This window comes from Drosophila mojavensis, unplaced genomic scaffold, assembly GCF_018153725.1.
Source record: "Drosophila mojavensis isolate 15081-1352.22 unplaced genomic scaffold, ASM1815372v1 contig_74, whole genome shotgun sequence".
Taxonomy (NCBI): Eukaryota; Metazoa; Arthropoda; class Insecta; order Diptera; family Drosophilidae; genus Drosophila; species Drosophila mojavensis.
Window position 1 is genome coordinate 21466443 of NW_025318899.1, and position 14068 is coordinate 21480510.

Below are 14068 nucleotides of genomic sequence, written 5' to 3' on the forward strand. Positions count from 1 at the left end.
AGAGGAGTAGAACAGGGAGAATGTGTGAGCAATGGAAGCTTTGAAACGACCTTGTCGTGTGTGCGAAGTTTCAAAGATTTGTGCTGGCATCGGCCTCAACTTATTTCAGAATTTATTGCCCAGCCGTTGCTCGGCTCGGCTCAGCTCAGTTTAGTTTAGTGTGGCATTGTTCTGGCCAGCTCGTCGGTTCTTTTCAAATCTTATGACAATAAAGAGCGGCATTTTTCCCCAGGTTTGCTTTTTTTTTTTTTTTTTTTTTTTTTGTGCTTGAAGCTGCCGCAATGTATAAAACCAGTCGCCGTCCGTGCGCTCTGTACTCTGTGCTCTGCTCCTGCCAATGCCCCAAACGTGAACCGAGCCCGAGCGTCAGGGCAGTCACTTGATCAACTGGCAGCCAACTGGTTAAGAGTTGCTGAAAAGCATGCGCCAAAGAATTTAGCCAACGATTTTCGGAATGTTTCCAATGTACCAAGTGTTCAAACACCAAAAACAAAGAACACAAAAATACTTCATTCTGAAGTTGTTTGCGATGAAGGCGATGATCGAAGTAATATGCTTTAAACATGTTCACTATCTGTGTTTATATTCTTTACGTTATATTGTCTGACAGAGCTTGTTCAGCATCATATAGATGCTGAGTTAAAAAATTGCTAGAGCTTTCTATTCTCTTAATAACTTATGCGTTCTTTGCTATTCAATCCATGTGCCTGACAGTCATAAGTATATCCTTAAGCAGGACAGCTGCAAGAGTTTTACTTAACTTTATAGGATTTTTAGTCAATGTTAAAAATAAACTATTAATATAACTATTATAAATATATGTATTAATTCAAAAATCAATTTGTACCGTCATTTTCATTAAATAAATTCAATTTAATCATTGCTCAGCTGTTGATAAACTTTCCTAAAACAAAAGAAGTAAGAGGTCGATGTGAGATAAAAATAAAACACAAAAAATAATAATAAATTGAAAATATAATAAAAGATTATTATAAATAAAAAATAATAGATTTTAAAAATGTAAGATTTTATTTATTTTTAATAGTTTTTTTTAACAATTAAATTTCTTATATGTATTGTTAAAATATAAATTAAATTAAATATAATGTTTTCATGGTAAAACAGATCTAATAAATGTATGAATAAAATATTCTTACATTAATTTTAATTTTTTTAAAATACATACTAATCTTGTTACCCTCAGTAAACTATAACAAATCACGAATCAAAATTTTAGAAAATTTCTAATAAATAAATTTAATAATATATAAAAAAATATATATATATATTGTATGCAATTATTATAGAATAATTATAGGTGGTCTTTTTTACAGCTTGTAGAATTATAGTTAGACTGCAGATCTCGTAGACTATAATCAGAGAGCAAAGATGCAAAAAGTGTAAAGAGAACTCTTTGATATATGTAATTAGTGCAGAACGATCTGAATAGACATGATATTGCATATGATTAGATGACAGAGCATATTACAGTCGAGCTGGCAGGCAGTTGCTGCCACAGCCTGCACAGCTCATAATCAACATTGTTGCGAGGAATGTTAATGCTGCTCATTAGTTGTGTGGCAATGTGTAGGGCACCAGTGGCACACCAGCTGTTATTTTACTGAGGCAATTTAAACGGCATTAGCGCTAATAATTTGCGTTTACCTACTGCCTGGCGACTGGTTCTGGTGCCTGTTGACTTCGAGGATGGGATTGCGTCGGGGCAGCGCCGTAATCTGAAAATCTCTTGCATCACTTGAGAATAATCATTGGGCAAGGACGTGACTGCATCGTTGACGTTTATTGTGACAGCCGCGCTGTGGTGACTGCTTTCTCTGTGCCTTCTGCCTGAATAGCTGGCTGCAGCAGCCTTCAGGTGCTTAGGTCTCGATGCGGTTCCGTTCCGTTCCTGTGTCGCTGCATGGGGCATAAATCAACGCGAGCCGCAAACTGCAACCACAACAAAGCCAAAGGTAAAACGCAGGTAGCGACAACAACGACGACGTCGACGACGACAACATCAAATTCCGAAGCCTCCAAACAAACGCAACGTTCCGTTTGTCGACCCAACTCTAAACTCAATTAGTGCATTGGTATAAGTGTGTATGTGTGTGTGTGTGTGAGTGTGTTGCATTCTTTGCATGCCAATGTGGCATTTGATTGATAATTTCGTTACGCCTCGAACATGTTTCAAAATACATTTTTGATAGCTATGGGCTCGCCCTTCGCCCCTCCCCAGATTTATGACATATTATGTTTACTGCCATTGTTAGGCATTAGCATGATATTTGTCGCTGATTCGTTTGGACAAGAACGCGCTTCGAGCATGACTAAGTGCCCGCATTCGACTGGGATCCTCTTATTTACGGAGTCCGTCTCTTCGTCTTCTTTATAGACATGCTAGACAATTAGGTTAGCTGGCAGCAGAAGCCAACAAAGAAATCCCGTTATCATTTATTTGGACTCGCATTGATTATGATCGTGATTAGATTGAATAATTTCAAGGCGCTACTTTCTATAATCTCATTTGAAAACTTCGATAGAGCTAAGATTTGCACAACATATTTATTTATTATAAGATTTATAATCTTAAAAATTGTAATTAGTTAAAATTTGTATATATGTATGTAAATTGGTATATCATAAGAAGGTAATTGGCATAATTTGTATGCATTTAATTATTAGCTGACTTGTATTGGATATATTTAAAATATTTCTAAATATTTGATTGGAGCATTTATTTATTGCATTTTCTACTTAGTTGTTAAAAATTTGAATTTTAAATTCTGCATCTATGGGAGTATAACTCTTTTAATACAAATACTATCTTCTTGAGATACAATTTTAATGTTCAACTACTTAAAATTTGGAGTTAAAGCAAATCCATAAGCAAACTTTGTAGATAAGTTGCCCATGCCTATATCATGTTCGTTTGATGAATTGACGATTAATGTATAATTTGTAAGGTTTCATCTTGTCGTACGAATGCATCACGCTGTTATGTTCAATGATTTGTTGTGGGTGTTTCTCACATTATGACATCGATGGCATCGACTGGCAAAGCAAAGGCAATCACGAAATCCATTTGAGAATTCCTTTGGTTATTAGACTTCAAGTTTCAGCTTGCCGTATTTCTGAAACTTGCTCATAAACTCATCTCATTTCTTCACACCAACATATGACACCGTTTTGCCACTCTTGCGCAGCTGGGCCAACAGTTCGTCGGACGTTAAGTTTGATGTGACGGTTACTGTTTTTGCTTCCAAATTGATGTTCACTTTTTCCACCTTATCTGCAAAATGCAAAATTCACATTTTAGTTGATAAACGCGCCCAAACAAACGCCGTCTCGCTGATAAGCGCCACTTGTATTAATATGTACTTAAACAAGAATGAGTGTACATATATACATACCAGCACAAAGCCTAAAGCTTAACTAGCCTATGTAAATATATATGTATGTATATATGTAAGTATACGCACCACCTAATTTGGATAAGACCTTTTCCACGGCGCCGGCACATCCGCCACACGACATTTCCACTTTGAATTCATGAACCTAGTCGCGAAATGGATAGTAATGCCAATTGTTATTTTTATTCAAGTTTAAATCATTTAAAATGCATTCTCTATTTGTGCTTGCAGTACGTACTGGCATCCTGCTGTTGGTGCTGTTGCTGCTGCTTGGACGACTCGAGTCAGCCGTAGTATGCTTATAGATTTGCGGTAAGTTAAACAGCTTGAAGCTCCTTTATATTATTGTTGTATTAAACGTGGCACACTCTATTCTCACAAGCGTTGACAAACAATTAAATACTTTTTCTTTTGTGTTTGCACTGTTATTAAGGCAATCGATGGAATTCGATAGTCGTGTTATGCTGTGCTGCACTTATCGATGTATCGATACTGAAACAAGCAGTCCGGTAGCACCGTATAAATTCTCATCGAAATTATGTAATCGCTAATGAATTCAAAATAAATTTCGATAAGCCCATGATGATTTACTACTAATTTATTCATAATTTATTTTTATGCACATCTTAAACGTTGCTCATCAGATACCCAATTCTACACACGCTTTGGGCATGCGCCAAATCTGTAAACTACTTGATGGTCATATAACTGACCCGGATTAATAATAACCGTTGGAAACTCCGGGTTGTTCATTGCATCAGGATATTTTTGAGTTTGCAAACAAAACGCGCTGTGTTGTGAATAGTGTGCACCTCCCTTCCCAACATGGGGAACATCCCCGCGGTCTTCTTGGGGCAGACCATTTGCAGTAGAGAAATGCACTCCAGGTTGATTGGTGTGAATTTCCACAAAACGACCCGAGCATGGGTGAACTGCGCGGGCAACCAGCTTCACTTGATTCGGATCCACATCGACACAGTAGTTGTTATCAAATCCACTAATGGGGCATCGATTAACCTGATTGAGGCGTTTGCCCAAATTTGTTAAGGTGGAAAAGTCATAAGGTGTGTTACGCGTTGGCATTAATTTTCCAGTGGGTATTTGCTCGAGGTCCGTGTCCACAATCTTATTCGCCTTGATCATTATCATATGTTGGTACAGTGTATCCCTACCCGAACTGTGGCCTGCAAGATTAAAAAGGCAGTGGTGGCCTATGTTGATGCATGTTGTCTCTTTCGCGCGCGCCTCGATTCGCAACCCTAGGCAACCAGCTTCATTAAGTGAGTAGTTAATGTTGACTGTTACTTCGCCCGGATAGCCCTCGTGCCCGTCTGGCGAGACGTGTTGAAATGTGACACCGTCCTTGTGTATGCCAACCACATCCCAAATAACGCTATCAAAGCCCACATAGCCACCATTCAGATGGTAATGATCCTTGTGGTTTCGAGATAGACTTATGTCCTTGCTACACAGGCTGAAACGGCCACGTGCCACACGGTCGGCAACGCGTCCAATTATGGCCCCTATATAGAATTTCTGGTTGCGGTAATAGCCAGCGACATCGTCATAGCCAAGACAAACGTCCTCCAGTTTAGCATTAGCGTCAGGCACCCTGATGCTTTGTATAATACCTCCCAATGTCAATATAGCCACGGACATGCCCTTCTCCGAACACAATGTGAAGCGGCGCACATGATCGGTCTTTTGGGTCATGGGATTAACGGCAATGCCAAATACATCTTCCACCACTCGCACCATCTTTATGCGATGATAAATTTGAGGTTTTAAGACAAAACAACAATTTCGAATATCATGGGTCAAAAAAAAATTTAAAATGTAAGTGTATTGCTGGTCGCTCAATACATCCGAATTTTGCACAGCCAACTTATACAGAAGCCAAAACGAAAGATATTTGTATAAAATTTACAAAATACAAAAAGTACGTTTACTCTACATAAAATTTCAATCTACAATGACTTAAAAACAGCACTCCCCCATAGTTGAAGCATAGAATTTTCGAATTCAAAAATTATTACATCTCGTTATAAAAAGGCTAAGTTTTATAAAATAACAAATGCATTATAATAATGAGATAAACATATAGGCATATTTGAATCGTGGTCAATGTGGTTTGTATTTACATTTTAATAACATTTCGTAATTGCTGAAATATAAGTATTTTCAAATAGCCGGTATGACCACAAGATATCGTTTGCACGATAAATACACGATATCTGAATCAGCTGTGCACAATCGCCTTGCAAGTTTTGTATTTTAAATCTAAGCTTAAATTTGAAAACATCGATAGATCGATTATTACATCCAATTCATAATAATAATTTAATTCAAATTAATGAAGCGAACGCATTGCAATATTATACTACTACTACTTATTATATTTCTGATATTCTTGCGAAGAATAGGTTTTGCTGAAAGGACTGTGAGCCCATTCAAGAGGACGAGGAAAATACCATTTCTAATGAATCAATAGCACTTTGTTATTCTACATTTCAGTTAGATTTAAAAAAAAGTTTTCTCCGTATATGCTCTGGATATATGTATCAAACTGTTTATCACATAGCTTGCTGTTGTGGTGAAATTTGTCTGACATTTAGCAAAAAAATCAGATGTGGACGAGTCAACATTCAATGGAACTTCAACAATTTCAATGCCATAATTTTTTACCATTATGAATACTCAAAATATATTTACTATCCAATTGGAGCCAGAGGACACATCAGAGAAGCCTGTGGTGAGCGTTGATAAAGGTCACTGCTGAGTAGTTAAATGATATACGCGCCCTGTTCTTGTATAGCCGCCGAACGAGTGGGAAATATTGCGAGAAAATACCTGCAGTACCATTTCTCAGCTGAAGAAAATTAAATTGTCGGTGTACAAGGAGAAGCTAAATTTATACAGCGAGAAATGTAAAATCAAAGATGATGTCATATTGGCTCTTCAAACATGTTTGGAAACCTATAAAAACACAAATGAGAACAATAATGAATTGATATCATTCCTAAAGACGAAACTCGCGGAAAGACATTCCAAAATGGTCGCATTGAAGAAAGCGCATGAAACTCAAAGCGCTGGCTACGAATCAACTATTTGCGAGAAAGATGAAATGATCAACACACAAGATGGCATTATTAAGGGACAGGAGAAACAAATCGAGGAGTTGGCAAACAAAATTAAGCAGCAATATGAATTAACTATTAAGTCTGATGAACTGATTTCCTCGCTAAGGGCCACTGTTGAGGATAGTGAAGCAAAAATCAAGGAAAGAGATCAGAAAATAACCCAACTCGAAACTGAGTTATCAACCAAAGCGGAAAGAATACGGACAACTCAAAATCTGGTAAGCAATCGGATAGCCCAGCCGAATATAGCTATATCTAATGTTTACGCAAGTTAAAGTTTGATGCCGCACTGATGCTCTGTAAGCAAAATGATCGTGTGGTCAGCAGTACGATCAAGGAACTGCAGGAGATTCTATCGGGGGAGAACAGATCTGAAATCAAAATCGTACCCCTGCCCCGCATTGGTCCAATTAAGATAGCCGTCGAAAATGTCGCAACTGGCCCTTGCTGGATGGTCATTCAGCGCCGTGGCTATAAGGTGGTGGACTTCAATCAAGGCTGGTTCTCCTTTGTGGAGGGCTTCGGCAACTTGGACGAAGATTATTGGATTGGCCTGGACAAGATACATGCAATGACCAAGAGTCACATGCACGAGCTCTATATCCACTTAGTGTTTGCCAATAATGAAACTCGATACGCCTATTATGATAACTTTGCCATCTCGGGCAAAAGTGACGACTACAAGCTGAGATCCCTCGGCAACTACGTGGGAAATGCAGGGGATGGACTACGCACACACGAACACCACATATTCAGAACAATCAGGTATGATACCAAGACCACTGTGGAGTACAACCGCTGGTGGCAACATGAGTACCCCAATTGGTAAGTAGAGATCCGAAATTAAGCAATATATAGACCCATCTCCATGACGAACGGTACCATTGCAGCAATCTGAATGGAACCTTCAGTGAGAAAACTGAATTCGGTGTTTGGTGGTGTCGAGGCAATGGCACATATAAATTTGTGGAATCCGTACAAATGTTAATCAGGCGAAAGCAAGTGTAATTTTATAAAGTCAATAAAATCGTTTTTGTTATATTTTTACCTTTATATACATATATACATAATTCAATGTATCCATATATAATATGTATATATCAAAATTTACAAATAAAATTAAAACTTTTTTAAAATCTAGTAAGATTGGTCGACAATTAGATAGTCTGAGGGGATAGGGCTCAGTGGTTCTGCTAGGAGGTTTTACTACATATTCACAGTTCCCCTAAATTATATCTGTATATTTTTGATTAAGGGATTGAGCTCACTCAGCATAGGCATATCTGATTATAAATATTTTTATTTTATTATGGATATCAACTTATAAACAATGTTATGTACCCCATTTTCCTTTTTCCAAATAACCTAACTCCAATTATAAGAAACTGTCGATATATGCATATAACATAATACATTCGAGTTTATTAACGGCTTAAGGAAACGTGAACAAACTGGTTTAGGTGGGACCAAGCATATTTTCCGGACGTACCCATTTATCATAGTCTTGTTCAGAGATGCCAGCAACGAGGGCCTCATGCTTCAGAGAGGTGCCATTCTTATAAGCTGCCCTGGCTATTGTGGCTGCCTTGTCATAGCCAATGTGCGGATTGAGTGCGGTCACAAGCATCAGACTCTCGTTCAAGAGCTTTTCTATCCTCTCCTTGTTCGGCTTCATGCCAACAACGCAGTTCTGGTTGAACGCGTTGCAGCCATCAGCTGAGAAATGAGTCAAGCACTTAGTCTAATGTTCAATGGAAACTGGGATCTTAAAATACTTAGCAGCTGTATCGAGCGCAGAACGTTGGACGCTATCAACGGCTTGAAGACATTCAGCTCGAAGTGACCATTGGATCCGCCCACAGAGACAGCCACCTGATTGCCCATGACCTGAGCACAGATCATGGTCAACGCCTCGCACTGAGTGGGATTTATTTTGCCCGGCATTATCGAACTGCCCGGCTCGTTCTCCGGCAACGAGAGCTCGCCCAAACCACAGCGCGGCCCGGAGGCCAAGAATCGTATATCATTGGCAATCTTCATGAGGCTCACGGCGATGGTGTTCAATGCGCCATGCACCTCGACCATGGCATCCCTGGAGCCCAGGGCCTCAAAGAAGTTCGGAGCACTTACAAATGGCAGAGATGTGAGCTGAGCAATGCGCCTGGCGGACTTCTCGGCGAATCCCTTGTAAGTATTCAGCCCGGTGCCCACGGCAGTGCCTCCTAGAGCCAGTTGATACACGTGGGGCAGGACCGCATTGATCCGCTCCAGACCATTGGTTAGCTGCTGCGTATATCCGCTGAACTCTTGCCCCAATGTCAGCGGCACCGCATCCTGGGTGTGTGTGCGTCCGACTTTGATGATGTCCTTCCATTCCAAGGACTTGGTCTGGAGAGCGTCGCGCAGGTCGGTGATCGCCGGCTTCAGGCCCTTGACCAGCTGAAGCGCCACCGCAACGTGTAGGGCAGTTGGAAAGGTGTCATTCGAGCTCTGAGATTTGTTCACATGATCATTGGGATGCACCGGATTCTTGGAGCCCAGCTCGCCGCCCCGCAGCTCAATGCAACGATTGCTAATCACCTCATTGACGTTCATGTTCGTCATTGTGCCAGATCCCGTTTGCCAAATGGGCAGTGGAAAGTGGCCCTCATCGTACAGCTTGCCCGAGATGAGATCATCGCAGACAGTCGAAATGGATGAGCAGATGGAGCTCTCCATCCCGTACTCCAGGTTGACCTCAGCGGCGGCCTTCTTCACTATGCCCATGGCCTGTATAATGGACTTCTGGGAAGATCATCCGAGCACATGAATATCATATTTATATACATGTCTTTCGAGCACTTACCGGCATGCGTTCACTCGGATCCCCGAAGGGAAAATTGTTCAGACAGCGCATAGTCTGGGCCCCAAAGTAACGATCAGCTGGCACCTCGATCTTTCCGAGCGTGTCGCTCTCAGTGCGACTTTGCGACTTACTCATCTGCACGTTTTGTATCCCTACCCAACTGTAGTATACACATATGTAACTATATATAGACTGAATTGAATTACAAATGAGAAATGTTAAGGCCAAGCCTACCTGATCTTTGCATACTACTCTCAAATATCTCAATTGAAAAATGTAAACACAGTAAAATAAGAGAAAATTAAATAAATTTAACTTTCTATATATAGAGCATACTTTATTGATATTTAATCTATTTAGTTGCCTTAGTCACTTGTCATTGATAACTGAATGATAAGAGCTTGTCTACGTGCAACCAGTTGTCTAGGTCGGCATTGGAGAGGCCTTTCTTGTAGGCCTCCCACTTGACGGTGGTGCCATTGGCATACGCCAGGTTGGCAATTTCGATTGCCTTGTCGTGGCCGATGTATGGCTGGAGAGGCACTGCCATCATAAGAGATTCATTCAGGGTCTTCTTAATGTTCTTCTCATTCGCCCGGATGCCCTTGAGGCAGCTGTTGGTGAACTCATTCAGGCCGTCGCTCAGTAGACCAATGGAGCGTAGCACATTCGAGGCGATCAGCGGCATGAAGGCGTTCAGCTCGAAGTGGCCGTTGGAGCTACCAATGGAGACGGCCACCTGGTTGCCCATCACCTGGGCACAAATCATGGTCAGCACCTCGCACTGCCTTGTGCTCACATTGTCCGGCATTAGGGAGCTGCCTGGCGCGTCCTCCGGCAACACGAGCTCGCCGAAGCCACACCGTGGCCCGGAGGCCATGAGTCGCACATCACTGACAATCTTCATCAGACTGACCACAGTGCTGTTCAGCTCGCCATGCAGCTCCACCAGAGAGTCGCGTGCACTGACCGCCTCAAACACATTGGGTGCGGACACGAAGGGCAGCCCCGTGAGCTTCGCAATACCACTGATGCACCCAGCTCCAAAATCCTCGCTGCACGACTTACACGAACAGCCCTCGCTATTGAGAGAAATTTCGTAGAGTCGCTGCATGCACGAGTCGAGTCGGGAACTGTTGTTGATCATCATTTGCTTGTAGCCGCCGAAGACGTTGCCCAGGGTCATGGGCTCCGAGTCCATGAGATGGGTGCGAGCGATCTTGATGATATGCTTGAACTCCTGCTCCTTATTGTCGAGGACCTCAATAAACGCTTTGATTGAAGGAAAGAGCTTCTCGTTCAGCTGCATGACCACGGCAATGTTGATGGCCGACGAGAAGTTGTCGCAGCAGCTCTGAGACATGTCCACATGCCCCACGGCATCCACTGGCTCCTTGCTGCCCACCTGGCCGCCCATAATTTCGATGGCGCGATTCGAAATCACCTCGTTGACATTCATGTTGGTGCACGTGCCCGAGCCCGCCTGCCAAATGACCAGCGGGAAATGATTCTCATCGTAGAGCTTGCCTGAGATGACATCGTCAGAAGCCTTCATAATGGCGTCGCAGATGAGCGGCTCCAGTCCGCTCTGCCTGTTCGTTTGGGCGGCGGCCTTCTTTATGATGCCCAAGGCTACGATGATGGGGCGCTGCAGGGAACAGCTGGCTGCGTCTTACACAGGATGCTTCAATGAGTGCGCCTACTTACCGGCATGCGCTCCTCCACGCCACCTATGGGAAAATTCATTACCGAACGCATTGTCTGCGGCCCGTACATGCGATCCAGAGGCACGCGTATTGCGCCCATCTCATCGTACTCGATCCTCGTATCCGGCTGGCTCATGCGCGCCAGCTTGTACAGCAGACTAAACATTTCCTTTTGGTCGAACGACATCTTCCAACTAATATGGGAACCAAACTCTGTATGAAGTGGCGAAGAGATTGTGTATGGATACTACTGGGATCTATGTTTCGAATATAAAATATCTATTTATGTTATTCCACATAAAATCCATTTCAATTAGTGCAAAGGCTACTATTTACATACAATTTACATTCATGCGAAGAGCAGTAGAGCTTGACTATAGGAAACAGAAGACTTTAATTGAATACTATAAATCCGTCAGCTGTTTTATTAATCTATTATTTGTTATTACAACAGCATTTCCAGGACTGTTCGACGACAAACTTGTATATGACTTCATGGTTGTACTTTTCGTTGGGATTGAGAAATATGGAGGGAAAGTCGTGATTTTGATGGTTGACAGCATCCGGAAATTTCTCGGTTTCCACACAAAATGAGCCGTGCTTGCGATAATGCGAACACTCCTTGCCAATCATAGGAGCATCACCCTTCTCCTCGTCCGGCAAATTGTTGGCCGTGTAGAACTGCAGACCCGGCTGATTCGAATAAATCTCCAAGGCGCGGCCGCTGGGTGGGTGGGCCAGCTTGCCAATCAGATTGACGCCCTCCTTGCCCTCGTTGACCACAAAGCAGTTGTCGTATCCCTTGATTAGACGATTATCGAACTGCTTCAGCCGATCTCCAATCAGCACGGGTATACGCATATCAAAGACCGTGTCATCCACATCCAAGAATTCACCGGTCGGGATTTGGTCGTCATCCGTATCGATAATCCTCTTGGACGCTATCTCCACGGTATGCTCCGCCAGTCCCTTGAAGCCGGCATTGTGGCCAGCCAAATTGAAGTAGGCATGATTGGACAGATTGATGGGAGTCGTTTTGTCGGTAAACGCCTCGTAGCGTATACCCAATCGGTTCTGGTTGTCCAGCCAATACGTTACAGTGACAGTTAAATTGCCCGGATAGCCCTCGTGCCCATCGGGCGATACATGCTTAAACGTAATACCCATTATATCTGATTTACGTGCCACCTCCCAGATGACGCTATCGAAGCCAACAAAGCCGCCGTGCAGCTGATACGTGTCCATGAAGTTCTTCGTTAGTTCGTACTTGGTCTCGCCCACAGTGTACGAGCCATTGGCCACCCGGTTCGCCACACGGCCCAGAGTGCCGCCAATATACGCGTGCTTGGCATTCACGTAGCTGGCAATGTCGTCGAAGCCAAGGCACACGTCCTCGATCTTGTCATAGGCATCCGGCATGCAGACGCTCTGGATGATGGCGCCCAGCTGTATGACCGAAACGGACATCTTGTTCTGATTGGTCATTGTGTAGCGACGCACCATTTCGGGCACTTTGGTGAAGGGATTCTTTGCCAGGCCAAAGATTTCTTCCGTGATTGTGACTGTCATCTTCCTATCGCTGCTGTTGGCTCCTGGTCAAACTGACAAATTTAGTAGCTTCTAACTCAAATAATAATTTAACAATAACTGCCAGGCAGCCTTACACACCTTTTATTATTGTACTTGAATTCCGTAAAGGTCGCGCGCTGTTGCAGCAAAGTCAAAAAGGGCAATGGATGCAGATCGCCGGCGCTTCACAAACTGATGCATTTTGCAATGCGAATGTATTTCTTTATACTGTTAAAGAGCGACGTCGCTGATAAGCTTATAGATCTATCTGTGTGCATGTGCATATATGAGAGAGTTGTATAACACAGGTAGTAGTTGATTAGCGCACCGTCCATTCCTCTCCCCTCTCGCTCTGTGGGAAATTCGTATATAATTTGAGACAGCACAATGTATTAGATGTATTACGTATCTCAGTTATATATTTGTCCGCATTTTAATTACACATTTTGTTTCAAATACCTATGTATCTTTATGACAGTTATGGAATCGATAATTTATTATTTGTATCGATACACATTTGTCAGTGGCAAACAGAAGTATATTTACACATATCCAACAGCCAGTTAAATGCCAGCTACTTGCTTAGTCTATTATCTATAAATAGTATATACATTGAACTCATTGAACGATAAGCCCACCTGCCTGGCAGAAATTATTTACATTCATACATGCGACTGCATTTTAGTACTTATTAATATTAAACAATCGAACGCCATGGAACTGCGGCAACTTCGGCAGCGTGACCACAACCAAGGATATGAAATTTGCAATGAAATGCTCAGTGCTATTACGGGTGTACAGACAAGTCAAAAGGAATCTACAATAAATATAAATTAATGAGCAATGCAAACAATATTAAATGTATAAGTGTCGACGTACAGAACGATTGGCACAGCAGTTAGAAATTTACGAGTTGGGGTTAATTGAACGCCGTCATCTATTTGTTCCCAGTGTGTCCATTGCCGACTGGCATCATTCTCGATGCTTAGCCAAGGAGCTCCTTTGACTATATGTAGAAAATACAAGTGTGCCTGGCAGAAATCAATAAATATTAATTCTAGTAAATTCTACGTAACTTGCGTGGAAGATCAATACTTACTACGTTGTGCAGCAAATTAGTTGCGGTCCAGGCGGCAGAAATTGTAACAAAGGGCACTGATAACAGCAGCAAATGTACAAACAGCAATCCAAGAAAATAAGCAAGCCAGAAACCACGGGCACTTAGCCAAGAGCTATTTGGATTTGTTTCGCCATGTCCGCCGGCAATAGATGTCATTTTTGTACGGAGTTGCACTTTAGTCGCTGCGAATTTTGGTAATTGTTTTATACAATAGAGATGAGCGCAATTTACACTACAAGAGCTACAATCGAATATCGATTGTTGTTTCCCACCAT

General features: G+C 42.1%; 7 protein-coding genes across 9 annotated transcripts; 1 reads left to right on the forward strand and 6 right to left on the reverse strand.

Annotated features, from left to right (window-relative positions):
* Positions 1 to 2723: 2723 nt before the first annotated feature.
* LOC6583231 (copper transport protein ATOX1) lies at positions 2724 to 3867 on the reverse strand. Its single transcript, XM_002008868.4, has 3 exons — positions 3652 to 3867; positions 3483 to 3558; positions 2724 to 3292 (listed from the first exon to the last, which is right to left on the reverse strand). The coding sequence occupies exons 1-3, from the start codon at positions 3655 to 3657 to the stop codon at positions 3159 to 3161; spliced, it is 216 nt and encodes a 71-aa protein (XP_002008904.3). The 5' UTR covers positions 3658 to 3867; the 3' UTR covers positions 2724 to 3158.
* A 126-nt stretch (positions 3868 to 3993) lies between these two features.
* LOC6583232 (galactose mutarotase) lies at positions 3994 to 5374 on the reverse strand. The gene has a single exon (XM_002008869.4). The coding sequence runs from the start codon at positions 5169 to 5171 to the stop codon at positions 4068 to 4070; it is 1104 nt and encodes a 367-aa protein (XP_002008905.1). The 5' UTR covers positions 5172 to 5374; the 3' UTR covers positions 3994 to 4067.
* Positions 5375 to 5400: 26 nt separating this feature from the next.
* Positions 5401 to 7606, forward strand: LOC6583233 (fibrinogen-like protein 1). 2 transcript variants are annotated; one of them, XM_002008870.4, is made up of 5 exons: positions 5401 to 5542; positions 5837 to 6165; positions 6229 to 6771; positions 6831 to 7378; positions 7444 to 7606. In XM_002008870.4, the coding sequence occupies exons 2-5, from the start codon at positions 6103 to 6105 to the stop codon at positions 7559 to 7561; spliced, it is 1272 nt and encodes a 423-aa protein (XP_002008906.2). In that variant the 5' UTR covers positions 5401 to 5542; positions 5837 to 6102; the 3' UTR covers positions 7562 to 7606. The 2 variants fall into 2 exon arrangements, with proteins under 2 accessions (XP_002008906.2, XP_015018267.1); XM_015162781.3 differs by having other exon boundaries at positions 5403 to 5542; positions 6825 to 7378.
* A 349-nt stretch (positions 7607 to 7955) lies between these two features.
* Positions 7956 to 9615, reverse strand: LOC6583234 (probable fumarate hydratase, mitochondrial). The gene is made up of 3 exons (XM_002008871.4): positions 9399 to 9615; positions 8329 to 9337; positions 7956 to 8269 (listed from the first exon to the last, which is right to left on the reverse strand). The coding sequence occupies exons 1-3, from the start codon at positions 9531 to 9533 to the stop codon at positions 8010 to 8012; spliced, it is 1404 nt and encodes a 467-aa protein (XP_002008907.1). The 5' UTR covers positions 9534 to 9615; the 3' UTR covers positions 7956 to 8009.
* An 89-nt stretch (positions 9616 to 9704) lies between these two features.
* Positions 9705 to 11417, reverse strand: LOC6583235 (fumarate hydratase, mitochondrial). Its single transcript, XM_002008872.4, has 2 exons — positions 11106 to 11417; positions 9705 to 11046 (listed from the first exon to the last, which is right to left on the reverse strand). The coding sequence occupies exons 1-2, from the start codon at positions 11289 to 11291 to the stop codon at positions 9775 to 9777; spliced, it is 1458 nt and encodes a 485-aa protein (XP_002008908.1). The 5' UTR covers positions 11292 to 11417; the 3' UTR covers positions 9705 to 9774.
* An 84-nt stretch (positions 11418 to 11501) lies between these two features.
* LOC6583236 (galactose mutarotase) lies at positions 11502 to 12974 on the reverse strand. Of its 2 annotated transcripts, none has more exons than XM_002008873.4 (2): positions 12773 to 12974; positions 11502 to 12696 (listed from the first exon to the last, which is right to left on the reverse strand). In XM_002008873.4, the coding sequence occupies exon 2, from the start codon at positions 12671 to 12673 to the stop codon at positions 11540 to 11542; it is 1134 nt and encodes a 377-aa protein (XP_002008909.1). In that variant the 5' UTR covers positions 12674 to 12696; positions 12773 to 12974; the 3' UTR covers positions 11502 to 11539. The 2 variants fall into 2 exon arrangements, with proteins under 2 accessions (XP_002008909.1, XP_015018268.1); XM_015162782.3 differs by having other exon boundaries at positions 11502 to 12705.
* Positions 12975 to 13065: 91 nt separating this feature from the next.
* Positions 13066 to 14052, reverse strand: LOC6583237 (ORM1-like protein). Its single transcript, XM_002008874.4, has 3 exons — positions 13773 to 14052; positions 13553 to 13704; positions 13066 to 13490 (listed from the first exon to the last, which is right to left on the reverse strand). Exons 1-3 carry the CDS (start codon positions 13947 to 13949, stop codon positions 13355 to 13357), a joined length of 465 nt encoding a protein of 154 aa, XP_002008910.1. The 5' UTR covers positions 13950 to 14052; the 3' UTR covers positions 13066 to 13354.
* Between the last annotated feature and the right edge of the window lie 16 nt (positions 14053 to 14068).

Coding starts and splice junctions, on each gene's coding strand:
- LOC6583231 (XM_002008868.4), bottom strand. Junction 3,293..3,482: donor GGTCTTATCCAAATTAGGTG/GTGCGTATACTT, acceptor TGCATTTTGCAG/ATAAGGTGGAAAAAGTGAAC.
- LOC6583232 (XM_002008869.4), bottom strand. CDS start 5,171: ATGGTGCGAGTGGTGGAAGATGTATTTGGCATTGCCGTTAATCCCATG.
- LOC6583233 (XM_015162781.3), top strand. CDS start 6,103: ATGAATACTCAAAATATATTTACTATCCAATTGGAGCCAGAGGACACA. Junction 6,166..6,228: donor ACACATCAGAGAAGCCTGTG/GTGAGCGTTGAT, acceptor GTTCTTGTATAG/CCGCCGAACGAGTGGGAAAT. Junction 7,379..7,443: donor CAACATGAGTACCCCAATTG/GTAAGTAGAGAT, acceptor GTACCATTGCAG/CAATCTGAATGGAACCTTCA.
- LOC6583234 (XM_002008871.4), bottom strand. CDS start 9,533: ATGAGTAAGTCGCAAAGTCGCACTGAGAGCGACACGCTCGGAAAGATC. Junction 9,338..9,398: donor ATCCGAGTGAACGCATGCCG/GTAAGTGCTCGA, acceptor TGATCTTCCCAG/AAGTCCATTATACAGGCCAT. Junction 8,270..8,328: donor GCGCTCGATACAGCTGCTAA/GTATTTTAAGAT, acceptor CTCATTTCTCAG/CTGATGGCTGCAACGCGTTC.
- LOC6583235 (XM_002008872.4), bottom strand. CDS start 11,291: ATGTCGTTCGACCAAAAGGAAATGTTTAGTCTGCTGTACAAGCTGGCG. Junction 11,047..11,105: donor GCGTGGAGGAGCGCATGCCG/GTAAGTAGGCGC, acceptor TGTTCCCTGCAG/CGCCCCATCATCGTAGCCTT.
- LOC6583236 (XM_002008873.4), bottom strand. CDS start 12,673: ATGACAGTCACAATCACGGAAGAAATCTTTGGCCTGGCAAAGAATCCC.
- LOC6583237 (XM_002008874.4), bottom strand. CDS start 13,949: ATGACATCTATTGCCGGCGGACATGGCGAAACAAATCCAAATAGCTCT. Junction 13,705..13,772: donor CTAATTTGCTGCACAACGTA/GTAAGTATTGAT, acceptor GATTTCTGCCAG/GCACACTTGTATTTTCTACA. Junction 13,491..13,552: donor ACTGCTGTGCCAATCGTTCT/GTACGTCGACAC, acceptor TATTTATTGTAG/ATTCCTTTTGACTTGTCTGT.